Source organism: Orycteropus afer, unplaced genomic scaffold (assembly GCF_000298275.1).
Source record: "Orycteropus afer afer isolate SDZICR_OR568_19922 unplaced genomic scaffold, OryAfe1.0 scaffold00064, whole genome shotgun sequence".
Lineage (NCBI taxonomy): Eukaryota > Metazoa > Chordata > Mammalia > Tubulidentata > Orycteropodidae > Orycteropus > Orycteropus afer.
The window spans coordinates 5,033,215-5,046,137 of record NW_006921651.1 but is presented as its reverse complement, the minus strand read 5'-3'; the positions used below and the strand labels follow the sequence as shown (position 1 = coordinate 5,046,137).

At 51.5% G+C, this 12,923-nt stretch overlaps 1 protein-coding gene across 1 annotated transcript in view; it reads right to left on the bottom strand.

The window, feature by feature from the left end:
- Positions 1-7,393: 7,393 nt before the first annotated feature.
- Positions 7,394-12,923, bottom strand: part of FGF8 (fibroblast growth factor 8) — a 6,395-nt gene continuing 865 nt past the window's right edge. Inside the window, exons 2-5 of the mRNA XM_007940026.2 lie at positions 12,794-12,830; positions 11,825-11,972; positions 8,551-8,657; positions 7,394-7,684 (exon numbers count right to left, since the gene is read on the bottom strand). Coding sequence (XP_007938217.1) covers positions 7,394-7,684; positions 8,551-8,657; positions 11,825-11,972; positions 12,794-12,830 — 583 coding nt within the window. The remainder of the gene's footprint in view (positions 7,685-8,550; positions 8,658-11,824; positions 11,973-12,793; positions 12,831-12,923) is intronic.

The following is a 12,923-nucleotide window of genomic DNA, read 5'->3' as shown; positions in this document are numbered from 1 at the left end:
GGGTAGCTGGCTGTGACCAAGAAGTGACTACAAACTTGTCCCTTGTCAGCTCTACTATATACCTGGGAATTCTTACAGATCATACAAATACACTTATAGGACAACTGTCTGCCAACCCTATACATGGTCTTGGGTACACTCCCCATTACATCAACCTACCTAATATTTCAATCTATCCACCCTTCTATCCACCTGTATACCCATGTTTACCTTGACTGACAACGCAGTACTGTATGAGCAAAAAGGTTCATCTTTGTTGTCTGTACCTACCATGTACCTCTCTATGTCTTCCTCTTCCTCAATGCCATCACGCTCACATTTGGTACATTGCCCATCTCTTCACCCAAATCAATACTTATCTCTACCTATGTAACAGTGTTCCCTACCCTACCCTCCCATCCCTGGTAAACAACAAAGAAAATTTCCTTCCATAGATAAACCTTTCCTTGGCTTTTACAATAACAGACTAAGACAATATCTGTCCTTCTGTGATTGACTTATTTCACTCAGCATAATGTCCTCCATTATGTTATGTGGTTCTTCTGGTCTCATAGTTATGTGGTGTTTTGCAGATTCTAGGTTATTCTTTAGGGTTGCGTAGTATTCCATTGTGTATATGTACCAAAGTTTGGTTATCCACTCCTCAGTTGATGGACACCTAGGTTGTTTCCATCTTTTGGCTATTGTAAATAGTGCTGCGATGAACATGGGTGTGCATATGTCTGTTCTTGTCATGGCTCTCACTTCTTTAGGATATATACCTAGTAATGGAATGGCTGGGTCAAATGGTATTTCTAGTTCCAACTTTTTAAGGAATTGCCATACTGCTTTCCACAGTGGTTGTACCATTTTACAGTCCCACCAGCAGTGTATGAGAGTCCCAATCTCTCCACATCCTTGCCAGCATTTGTTACTTTGTGTCTTGTTGAACTTTGCTACTGGGCAGGATGGTATCTTATTATTGTTTTGATTTGCATCTGTCTAATGGCTAATGATCGTGAGCATTTCTTCATATGTTTGTTGGCCGCTTGAATATCCTCCTTGGTGAAGTGTCTATTCATGTCTTCTGCCCATTTTTTAATTGAATTGTTTGTCTTTTTGTTATTAAGGTGTTGGAGTTTTCTACAAATTCTAGAGATAAGTCCCTTGTCAGAGATGTCATTACCAAATATTTTTTCCCAATCTGTAGGTTCTCTTTTGACTTTTTTGGAGAAATCTTTGGAAGCACATAAAAATTTAATTTTTAGAAGGTCCCGATCATCTGTTTTTATTCTGCTGTTTGCGCATTTTGAGTTATGCTTGATAGTCTATTTATGCCATATAGCAGGGCCCTTAAATTTGACCCTAAATTTTCCTTGAGGAACTGTATAGTTTTAGGTTTCACATTTAAGTCTTTGATCCATCTGGAGTTCGTTTTTGTGTATGGTGTGAGGTACAGATCTTGTTTCATTTTCTGCAAATGGATCTCCAGTTTTGCTAGCACCATTCTCTTCCCCATTTGAATTTGGGCCCTTTGTCAAAGATCGGCTGACCATAGGTCGATGGATCTATTTCTGGGTCCTCAGTTCTATTCCATTGGTCTATGTGTCTGTCATGGTACCAATACCAGGCAGTTTTGACTACTGTGGCTGTATAGTAGGTTTTGAGATCCATCAGGGTGAGACCTCCTACTTTGTTCTTCTTCTTCAATAGTGCTTTGCTTATCCAAGATCTCTTTCCTTTCCATATAAAGTTAGTAATTGTTTTTTACATATCCTTAAAATATGTTAATGGGATCTGGATTGGGATTGTATTGAATGTATAGATTGCTTTGGGTAGAATTGACATTTTCACAATGTTCAATCTTCCTATCCATGAGCATGATATGTTCTTCCATTTATGTAGGTCTCTTATGGTTTCTTAGAGTACTTTTTTATAGTAGAAATAGGCAAATAATTTTTTTAATTAAAATTTTTAAAAGATAATATCAGATAGTGACAAATGTAATAAATAAGCAGAGAGATCTGCATGATGAGGAATCATTCATCCAGCGATAGAATAAAAACATTCCAAATGGAGAGAACAGCAAGTGCAAAGGCCCTGAGGCAGTATGAGCAGATATGAGCTTGACTTGTTTGGGAAGCTGAAAGGAAACGTGGACAGAGTGCAGCAGATGAGAGGGAGAGTGGATAAGAGATGAGGTTAGATAGGGAGATAGGGGCCAGAGCATGTAGGGTCACCATGCAAGGCACAGGAAGGAGACTGAATTCGATTCTAGGTACAATGGAAATAACATGATCAGATTTGTGCTTTGCAAATTCCAGCCACTGAGTACAAAGTGGATTGCAGGAGAATAAGAGAGGACCCAGGAGAGCTATTCCCAAAAGCCAGACAAGAACAGATGATGGCTTGGACCAAGGTGGCAGTGGATAAGTAGAAGAGTAGATGGATTAGATTGGATTGGATTGCAGATGTGCCCTAAAGGCAAAACAAGCAGGACCTTCTGATGGGAGGCAGGGGTGAGGCTGAAAGAGGAGTCAAGGAGGTTAAACCAACTCTGTTTTTGGTCATCGTCTTCTTGGCCCTGCAATCGTGGGAGGGGTATTGGGACAGATGATGAGAATAAAACCCTAACCCTACTCAAAGCTGAAGGCTCAGAAATTTATCTGTCTTTCTTCTGTATCATTAGTCTCCTGACTCCCACACACACACCACCACCACCCCCGTCTCATTGGCCCTACTTTCTCAATCTTTGCTGGTTCTTCCTCTTCACTTTGACTCTGAAATGTTTGGAGTATTCCAAGCCTCAATCTTGAATTTCTTCTCCATCTACACTCACTCCCTAGGGAACCCATTCCTCTTCCTGACTTCAAAAATCATCCATGTGCTGAACACTCCCAAATTTCTATCTTCACACTAGACCTCACCCCAGAATTCCAGACACATACACTACCTACTCAATATCTGCACTTGAATATTTACTTAGTCAATGCAAACTTCACCTGTCTGAAACCCAACCCCTTCTCTTCCCCCACCTAAAATCAGCCTCTTCCAGAATCCTCCTCATCTCAGTAAATGGCATCTCCATCCTTCCAGTTGCACAGAGCAGGAAACTTGAGAGCCCCTAGACTCCTCTTTTTCTCTCACACCCCACATTCAAATCCATCAGCAAATGCTATCATCTGTACTTTCAAAGAAAATGTCCAAAATTCCAGTCTCACCACCTGAGCAGTGGTGCCTCCGGGGTTAAGTGCTTGGCTGCTATCAGGAAGGTTGGTGGTTTGAACCCACCAACAGCACCATGGGAGAAAGATGTGACAGTCTGCTTCCATAATGATGACAGCCTAGGAAACCCAATGGGGCAGTTCTGCTCTGTCCTGTAGGCTTGCTACAAGGTTTGGACAGCAATGCATTGGGTTTGGTTTTGGTTTCTCACCACCTCCAGCCCACTGTTATCTTTTGCCAAGATGATTGCAATAACTTCATAACTGGTTTCTCTTGCCCCTCTGCTGTCTATTGTCAACACAGCAGGCAGAATTCTCTTGTTAAAACATACATCAGATCTTCTCACTTTACTGCTCAAAACCCACCAATGGTTTGCTATCTCATTCAGGGTGAAAACTAAAGCCTTTTCAATGGCCCAAGTCATCTACCCTTCCCCACCACCCCTTCTGTGTCTCTGGCCTTACCTCAGCTTCTATCATTCCCCACACATCCCCATACCCTCCCTTCACTTTGCTCCAGCCCTACATGCCTCCTTCCTATTCCCCTAACACAATAACATGTTCCTGCCTCAGGGCCCATGCACTCACTATTCCCTCTCCATGGATTTCTCTCCCCCAGATTTCGAATACTTCGCTATTCCACCTCCTTCAGGTGACTGCACAAATGTTAAATTACCTGTGAGGCCTCTTTGACCACCTTACTTATAATAGCTACCACCCTTTAAGTCTTTACACTCATCCCCTTCTCTGCATTGTTCTGTATAATGGTTATCAATGTCTGATATTTTATACTGTTTGCTCTGCCCCCACTCCATGAAAATATGAGCTCCACAATGTAGAGATTTTTGTCTCTTGTTTCCTGCTCTGGCCTCAGTACCCAGAGCAGAACCTGGCACATTATAGGCACTCAGTAATTACTTACTAAATGAATGAATGAAATGAAGGAGAGACCTCCAGTCCTCCAGAGGCAGCCTGGGTCTGGGAGTCAAGATGTGACTTCTAGTGTTAGTTTTGACTTGTGTGTGACCCTAGGCTTCAGGTCCCTTGCAGCAGTTTAGAGGTGCCTGGAAGGTAGGGATGGAAAGAACCTGGTGGACTGGGAGAAGAAAACCCTCACTCCTTTCTAGTGAAGACCTGGGTGAAGTCTTTGCTGGCTTTGAAATGAAAGGCAAGGTTCGGCTTAGACTTAGGAGAGTTTGGGGAGGCATCCTTAGGGAATGAGTGAGGGGTCCACCCCACCTGCTGAGTGGAGACACTTCGAGGCCTGGAGACTAGTATAGCTCCTCCTCCTGGAGAGTCAGTCCCTTGAGGGTGTCATGGGGAGTGTTGTTGTGAGATGGCAGGAGAGGAGACATAAGGAGTCCGGAGGAGGCAAGAGCTGGGGAGAAGGGAGGCCTGGAGAGGGGCTTCTCTGTGGATCACCTGGAGCCACGCATGGGTCCTCAGAGAGGCTGGGTGGTCAAGCCTCCATGCAGACCTCATCATGTCCTTGGGGGCTTCACAGCCAGCACCCACTCCCAGACAGAGTGGCAGCCTTTCGGGAAAGGAAAGCCCTGTCCTCCTCTCTTTTCTGGGCCTTGCAACAGCTCCCTGCTTGTTTTCCCTGAAATAAATGAGCTGAGCATATTGGGCCGGCAATAACCCCTTGAAATCAGTTGTTATCACAGTTAACAACCAGTTTGGCTTCAGTTCAGGCTGTTAACTATCAAACCACTAAGTGCCGGTAATGATTGATTCTTGGCCAGTCGCAGCTTGAGTGGGCTGTAAAACCCCATTAGCCAGGGTTCTGTGGAGGTAGCAACTCAAAGATAAACAAGTTGGTGGGTGCCCTGGCTCAGCCTAGCCCCACTGCTTCTGGACTCAGCACCCATGGGTCCCATGCCTGGCATCCTGCTGGGTGTTAACCCCTTCCCCAAACCTCAGGCAGCCTCAAGAACTAGCTTCCTCCCTTCCTGTCCACGTCTATCCCCCACTATTCATCTCTCTCCTCTTTGTAAGGTCAGTCTGCTCTCTGGGCAGCCCACCTCTTCTCCCGGTGACAAACATGGCACAATACCACCTCTTCCCCAGGGGTACTCAGGCATCCCCAGTCTGTGGGCTTGAGGATTAGTTTTGGCCTAAACAGTAACCAACCTTGGACCAGCCTGGCCCAGACTTGTGGCCAGGATCTTAGGCGGAGGACCTGACATTCCACTCCCCCCACCCCAGACTCCCTCCCACACTGTGGCTTCCCCCAGGAATTGCTCTCAAACAAATGAAATGTGGGTAATTACGGGGCTGGGGGCTGGACACGCGGGCCGTGCAGATGAAAGCATTTCCTGGACGGTCTCTTCATTTGCATGGCATCAGAAGCTGCTCAGAAGGTGTGACTTTTCCCACAGTGAGACCCCAGCTCCTTGCACAATAAAGCCAGGCTGCTCACCCAGAATTAATTAAAGGGGGAGGGGAGGGGAGGGGTTGGAGCAGAGAAGGAGGTGCTAAGAGCTGGGGGAGCTGGAAAAGAACTATCTAGAACCCCCTCCCCATGTCCCCAGTGTCCATGTACCAGGAGAAACCCACTCTATCCAGAGTCCCTCGCCGCCCCCCCCATGGAGGCCAAGAGAGATGAGGTGAGCAGATGAAGCGTATCCCCAACTTCTCAACTCTAAGGTTCTTCATGGAGCCCTGGATTCACCCAGAATGGGAGCCTCAGGAATGAAGATGGGGCCAGATCTGCCCTCAGAAGACCTACTTCCTTTGGGCCAGGAGTCTGCCCTCTGTAGTGTTCAACCTCACTGTTCCACACACATACAATGGCCCTTGCCCACCATGACCGGCTCTGTTCCTACCCCAGCTGACCCTCTTCCTTATTCCTTAGAAGTTCTCCCCTCACAGGCTGGTCCTGCCAACATAGGACTACCTGCTTCTCCCTTCATCCATGGCTGGCTTGAGGGTGTTGATATATTCTCTACTATATACCATTTGCCCGCACTCCTTCCCCCACTAGAATGGGAGCCCAGCGTCCCTGCCTTTCCCATCTCATGTTGAACTCCCCGCCTGACATGCCTGTCTCTCCAGAGGCGGACATCATCCTTTCTGGGCAGTAGCTCCTTGGGCTTGTTTCCAACACCTGAGCTTAGCATCTTCTCCTAACAGCTTCTCTACTCAGACCTCCCAAAGCCCTTCTTTGTCCTGTGTCACAATTTGTCAACACTTTTGCCCCCACTTTGGACCTGGGTGGCAGCTCTCATTCATTTTCTGGGCCTGATACTCAGAAAGAAGCAGCTCTAGCATCTCCAACCTGTCCTTACCCAGACCTCAGTAGGTACACTGAGAGACACTTGTTTTAAAGACTTGCTGAAGCCATGATTACAAAGCCCTAAAAGGTTCATCATTTCTGGCCCTGAGGTGGCCAGGGAAGTATGAGCAATGACTCTCACTAAGAGAGAGGAGAGGAGACCCATGTCTGAGAGCTCCCAGGCCCAGCTAAGAGTCTTCTAGGCCCTCCCTGCCTCTGTCCTCCCAGGACAACCCCTCCAGTGATGATGATGGGGATGGCTGGCAGGTGTGGGTCATCCAGTCAGGCTGGAGGAAGGCTCCAAGGGCCAGATTTGCTGCATCTCCCAGCTGTCTGCCTGCTGGGGAGGGGTGGGGGAGGGGAGTGACCCCAGTAAGACTTTCTCTCCAGCACACATTTTTAATAAATATTTCAATCAGCAACTAGTATATTAGCAACTGGTGTATGTGACGTCCCTCCACTGACACCTACCCCTAAAAGAACTGATCTAAATCTTAACCCTTTCCTCCCTGGCCCCACCTGGGGGTTCAGTGGAGTCCCTGTCTGCCTGGCCAGATCACCTGTGGGTTCTGGGAACACAGGTGTACTTCCTCTGCTAGTCTAGAACAAGTCTCCCCTACCCACCCACCCCCAAAGAATGCCCTGCCGGAATCGAGGCCACCAACAGACCTTCCTAAGAGTGAAGAAGACAGACAACACCATAGCCAAGTGGAATACAAAAATAGAGCCTCTCTTTTGTTTAAAAAAAAAAAAAAAAAACAGCAAACAATTATCAACAACTAGAACCCGGGGTTCCCCCAGCTCCTCCCCAGCTTCAGCAGCACAGATCTCAGCTGGGAGTTTCTCTTATTTTGCTCCCATCAAGGCGAAAATCTCTGTTGTCTGGAGTTGCAAGGAGGGGCCGGGCAGGTGCCTATCGGGGCTCCGGGGCCCAAGTCCTCTGGCTGCCACGCAGGCTGCGCGTGAAGGGCGGGTAGTTGAGGAACTCGAAGCGCAGGCTCTGCTCGGTGGTGTGGTGGCCGCGGGGCAGCCGCTTCATGAAGTGGACCTCGCGCTGGTGCTGCCGGGTCTTGGAGCCCTTGCGGGGCCGGCCCTTGCGCGTGAAGGCCATGTACCAGCCCTCGTACTTGGCATTCTGCAGGGCCGTGTAGTTGTTCTCCAGCACAATCTCCGTGAAGACACAATCCTTGCCTTTGCCGTTGCTCTGCAGGTAGGGGGGCCAGACACAGAGTTACTGGCCTCTGTGGGGAACCCCCCCCCAATCAGAGGCAGAGGGCAAGCGGCCCCAGACAGCAGGTGGGCACCCCAGCAGATGGTGAGGTGGGCACCCGCTCTCTAATCCCTCATAACCCGCAGCCCACCCGGCAACTTCCTGTCCTCCCTGGCAGCAGTGACACATGGTTGTCTATGGAGGGGCTGGGCCCCAACACGGAGAGGCAGAGAGAGGGGCCCAGACCCTGCCTGTTCTGGCCTCCTGCCCACCAGAGCTGGCCAGAGCTGTGAGGGCCGTTTCCCCACCTGCCCCCCTGAGCCCTTCAGGATTCCGGCTCCCTGGCCCCAGGGCAGCCACCCTATGGGGGAGGGGAGGCCTGTAGGGAGGCTCTGAGCCCCAAGCCCCAGAAGCCCAGGCAGAGGGGAGCTTGAGGCTGGAGAGGAGCCGTGACTAATGGGGCCATTTCAGAGCTAGGCTGAGGGGCTGGGCCTACGGCTTACTGAACATTCCAAATGCTGGTACCATGTAATTGGACATAATAGCAAAGCAATTTGGCGATTTGTTAAAAAGATATATGGAATTTACCAAACTCCCCCCAGCCCCAGCCCCTTTCCTAGCCTTCCTTCTTCCTCCTCAGCCTTTATAGCTTTTCAGTCTCTCAAGTGGTTTCTTTCTCCCTCACCTGCCCCGCCCCCACCCCAATCATCAGGTCACTCAAGGTGTCTCTGTCTCTCTGCCCACCATGTTGAGATGGGAGGCACAAGACTGTCCCGGAGGAACTCCACCAGCTTGGCCTGTTCCCCAGGCCCCAGGGCCTTCCCAAGGCCCCAGGACCCCACCTTCCTTCTGGGTCTCACCTTGGCGATCAGCTTCCCCTTCTTGTTCATGCAGATGTAGAGGCCCGTCTCAGCACCTCGCACTCGAACTCGACTCCCAAAAGTATCTGTCTCCACGATGAGCTTTGCTGTTGGGGAAGGTAGGAAGGCTGGTTATTGAAAGGGCCTTGACCCCTACCATTTCATTACCTCACCCCCAGCTAACGCACAGACTTGTCACATCCCAGCAGCCACTGCTTCAAGGGCCAGATACTCAAGAGGTGGGCTCTAGCCCCAGCCCAGCCACCAATGGGCTGTGCAGCCCTGAGAAAGTCAAACCACTTTTCTGGGCCTTGGACTCCAGACCTGGGTTTACAGAAGGGATTGGATGAGATCATGGCTGGGTTCTGCAGAGGGGTCTTGCGGCCATCCAGTCAAAAAGGCTGATTCCTCTCGCCCTCTTTTTAAACCAGACAGTGCTGATTTATACGTCAAGGCTGCAAGTAAAATTGTGTTTGGCCAACATTCCACTGCTCATCAAAAGATCTCTGAGCTTCCTTCCAACTCAAAATATTACGTGCACATGCCTCACAGATCCTGACAAACATCCCAGGTGCAGCAGTGGCCTCCAGTCCTGAAGCCAAATGTAACAGCACTCTCTCCTGTTTCTGCCACTTCAGGTGCTAATTCAGCCTTGGCCATCCCCTGCCCTGCCGTAGCCTGTCTGCTGAAGTGGGAATGAGGATAGAGACGGTGCTCCCTACACATATGGCCCAAAGCCAAGCTGCAGACAGCAGCTGGAAGGACCCCGTTCCTTCCCCACTGCCTCCCGGTTTCTACAGTCCCCAGCTGTAGTGCTGGAAATCAACAACTCAATAGTCTTTTCTCCATCAACTCCCATCACAACTAGATTTCTCACCCCAGATACCAAATACTTTCTATGGGTGAGGAACAGAGAAAATGGGGTATGCTTGCCTCTCATTCTAAAGAACCAGTAGATGGGGGCTGAATTCTACACCTTCCTGCCCACTCCGTTTAGGCTACCAACTGGCCACAGAACCCCCAGTCCCCCCATCCACCTCTCTGCATACTCCTCCCTCTGACAATGTCCCCAAGAAGGGAGGTGGCAAAGTTATCAGTCTGGGATGGGGCAGAAGGGGATGGGTCCTCTGCCCTCCCCACAATGAGCCCAGCTCCTTCCCTCCTTGAGACAGCCTGCACTCGACACAATGGCACCTTCCCTGACCCTGAAACGAATCAGAGGGGAGAGGTGGCACCAAGGCCAGCAAGGCAGCCTCACTGCCCAGCCTGAGACTGCCACCCATCACTCCCACAGGCACTGCTCTGGGACCCAGTGGCCAAGTCTCCAGTCTGGCTCCAAGTCAGTCCGGGAAATGCAGCTGTCATTTCCCCTCCCACCCACCTTCTCTTGGGCCCAGCCAGGCTGCTCACCCCTCGCCCAGTCTGCCTCCCAGAGCAGAGAGCAGCTGCTTCTAAGGACCAGGGATGGACACTGATAGAGACAGAGTAAGAGGACCTCACTGAGGATTCCGGCCCCATAGGACAGCGAGGGGTGGAGTAGGTCCCTCTCTTCCTTCCTGGACCTGTGAAGAAGCAACAGGCATCTCTCTGCCTTTCTCCCCGAGCCTCCTCTTGTCCTGACACTACATCTCAAGCCTCAGCTCCGACTCTTGGAGCCTCCAGGTCTACTCCTGCCCTACAAGCAGGGACTAGGGAACCTACGAAGTCTCTTATACATCTAAGGAAAGAAAGAGACATCCAGACTCTGAGCTCTGAGGACCGACTCCCCTGTAGCCTCTTAGCCTCTCCTGCCCTCCATGAACTCCAAGGATGCTGGGCCATTTGCCCCACTGGAGCAAAGCCGGGAGAAGCCAGGCCTTCGCTCCCTTTCCTAGGAAGCTGAGAAGGGCTGCAAGCAGCCAGTTTGGAGGGACAAAGGGATGGGAGGCCGGCCCTGCCAGCCCAGCAGGGGAGCTGGGCCACCGAGCAGGCTGCCTCCACCCCCACCCCCACCCAGAGAGCCCCCACTCTCCTTCCCGGATGGATCTGGGGAGCTGGGGCTGCAGTTTACAGTGGCTTTCCCCGACCGGGCTTTTGGAAAGCTTAACATTTTCAAACCTATTCTTCCACCCCAGTGACAGATTTATCCCAGGAAAATTATGTCTCCTTCTCCAGCTTTGAAGGCAAGTCAGCTACGTCCATGCAGAAAAAAATGCAGCGAGACATACTCGATCCCCCAAACTGGCTCGAGAAGAGGAGAAAGTATTCAGGAAATGTTAAAAAAGGTGAAAGTAAGAAGAGTTTTAATCGCTCTGCCAGACGCAGGGGTCTCTCCAGAGATTCATGGAGAACAATCTTGAACCTCTTTTTTAACATTTACAGACTTGCAACTCCTTTCAAACTCCACATCTGAAAAAAGGCTTGTTCTTTTTCTGTTTTATATCATTCTTCATTTTTCTTCCTAGCTCTTAAAATGCCTCACCTTTTTATTACATTTTAATAGAGTCTTCCTCTCTCCTTTCATGCTTGTTTAACTTGGTCATTATTTAAAAGGTTTTTAAACTCACAATAATCGCTCTCTAAAAACAACCCCCGCCGCCCAGAGGGCTTGCTTTTCTCTTGGTACATCCAGGACTCTGGAATTGGCCCCATTTCAAGGCAGGAATATTGAATGTTTTGGAAATCAATCAGCCCTCAGCCTCTCCACCCGCAGTAGCTCCCTGAACTCACCACCCCACAGGGAGCCGCCGGCCCTGCCCCAGTCGTCGGGGGTCCAGAGTCAATGGGAGGGACCCTTCCTGAGCCCAGTCCCCAGGTGCAACTGGCCCTTCTCATCCAAATTATTAAAGGCTCCTTTTCCAAGCTGGGAACATTGGAGGAGTTCTCTCTTCCTGTCACCACTCGCCTTTTGTGGGCCCTGGCCATGTATCCTCTTTCAAGAGCCTCCCTTAAATGTAGACCCCTGCTTCCCCCTGAACCCCCTGCCTCCACCTGCAGGGCTGCATGATGGTAGGGGGGTTGTGAAGGGAGATTCCTGGATTCGTTCGGCAGGGCAGGGAAAGGGGCATCTGTGGGCCAAGCACTCCTGGAGGCCCCTTCCTCAGCCCTCTCTTCTCCAGCCAACCCTTAAAACACCTTTTTTTTTTTGCCTTAACTCCTTCCCTTCTGAGCTGGGGAGCCTGCAGGCCTCTGGCCAGCGCAGATGGGGCCAGGCCGGCCGGTCACAGCCTGCCAGCCGGATCCTGTTGCACTAGTTCCCTGAGCAGCACGCACGCAGCGGCGCAGGCCGCCTTACCGAAGGGGTCGCCGTCCTCTGCCATGGCGTTGATGCGCTTGTTGGCCAGGACCTGCACGTGCTTCCCGCTGGTGCGGCTGTAGAGCTGGTAGGTCCGGATGAGGCGGCGGCTGAGCTGATCCGTCACCAGGCTCTGCTCCCTCACATGCTGTGTAAAATTAGGTGAGGACTGAACAGTTACCTTTAGGAAATTGAAAAATACACAACACGCCATTATAATGCTACTCCGCCCAGGGGCCCGAGTGGCCCCCATCGCCCTGCCCTGCGCACCCCCTCCACTGACTGGCAGCCGGCAGAGTCTGGGCCCTCCACACACCGGCTCAGGCCACCGCCTCCCGCCTAAGCCGGCCAGACCCAGGCCGGGATGAGGAGCCCGGAAAGGAGAAGGGTCTGCACCCACCTGTTGGAAAACATCCCAACTCCCTGCCAGCTCGAAACAGGGGAGCAAGACCCCTGTTTCACTTGGGACAGGACGCTAGGCGCCCTATGACATTTATAGAGACAAATTTACGCAGCAAATGTGGAGAGTCCAGAGGGCCAGAGCGCCCGATTGCTTGGCCGGGTGGGCCAAATGTCCCCAGAGATCCCCCCGCGAGACACCCTGCGGCAATCACCCGGACTTCTCTGCCAATTTAGCAGCTCGGGCCGGCCGTCTTTCCTCAGCGGCCAGGTGTGGCTGTCCGCAGAGTCCCCGTGCACCCTGACCTGTAAGGTGCGTGCAAGGCGGCACTCGACCCGGAGACCTTGCCTTACACCCTCGCCGCTCACTTGCTGTGTGACCTGAGACGGGGCGCTAACTCCCTCTCTGTTCCTCAGCTCCCTCCGCGGGGTAGCTGGGGGCTGGCTTCCTAAGGTGGCTCTAGCCCTGCCGCCCTGGCCGCAGGGTGTGTCCTCGCGTCCCTGCCCGCCTTGGCCAACCCGCGGCCCCGTCGGCCCGCCCGGCCCCCGCCTCCGCGCCGCGCTCCTTACCTGGGCTTGGAGGCAGAGAACCAGCAAGTGCAACAGCCTGCGGGAGACAAAAGCGGGCGGGAGAGAGGGGCGCGGGGTGAGGGACCGGGGCGCGGGGGCGCGGGCCGCGCGGGGACCGGGGCGCGGGGAC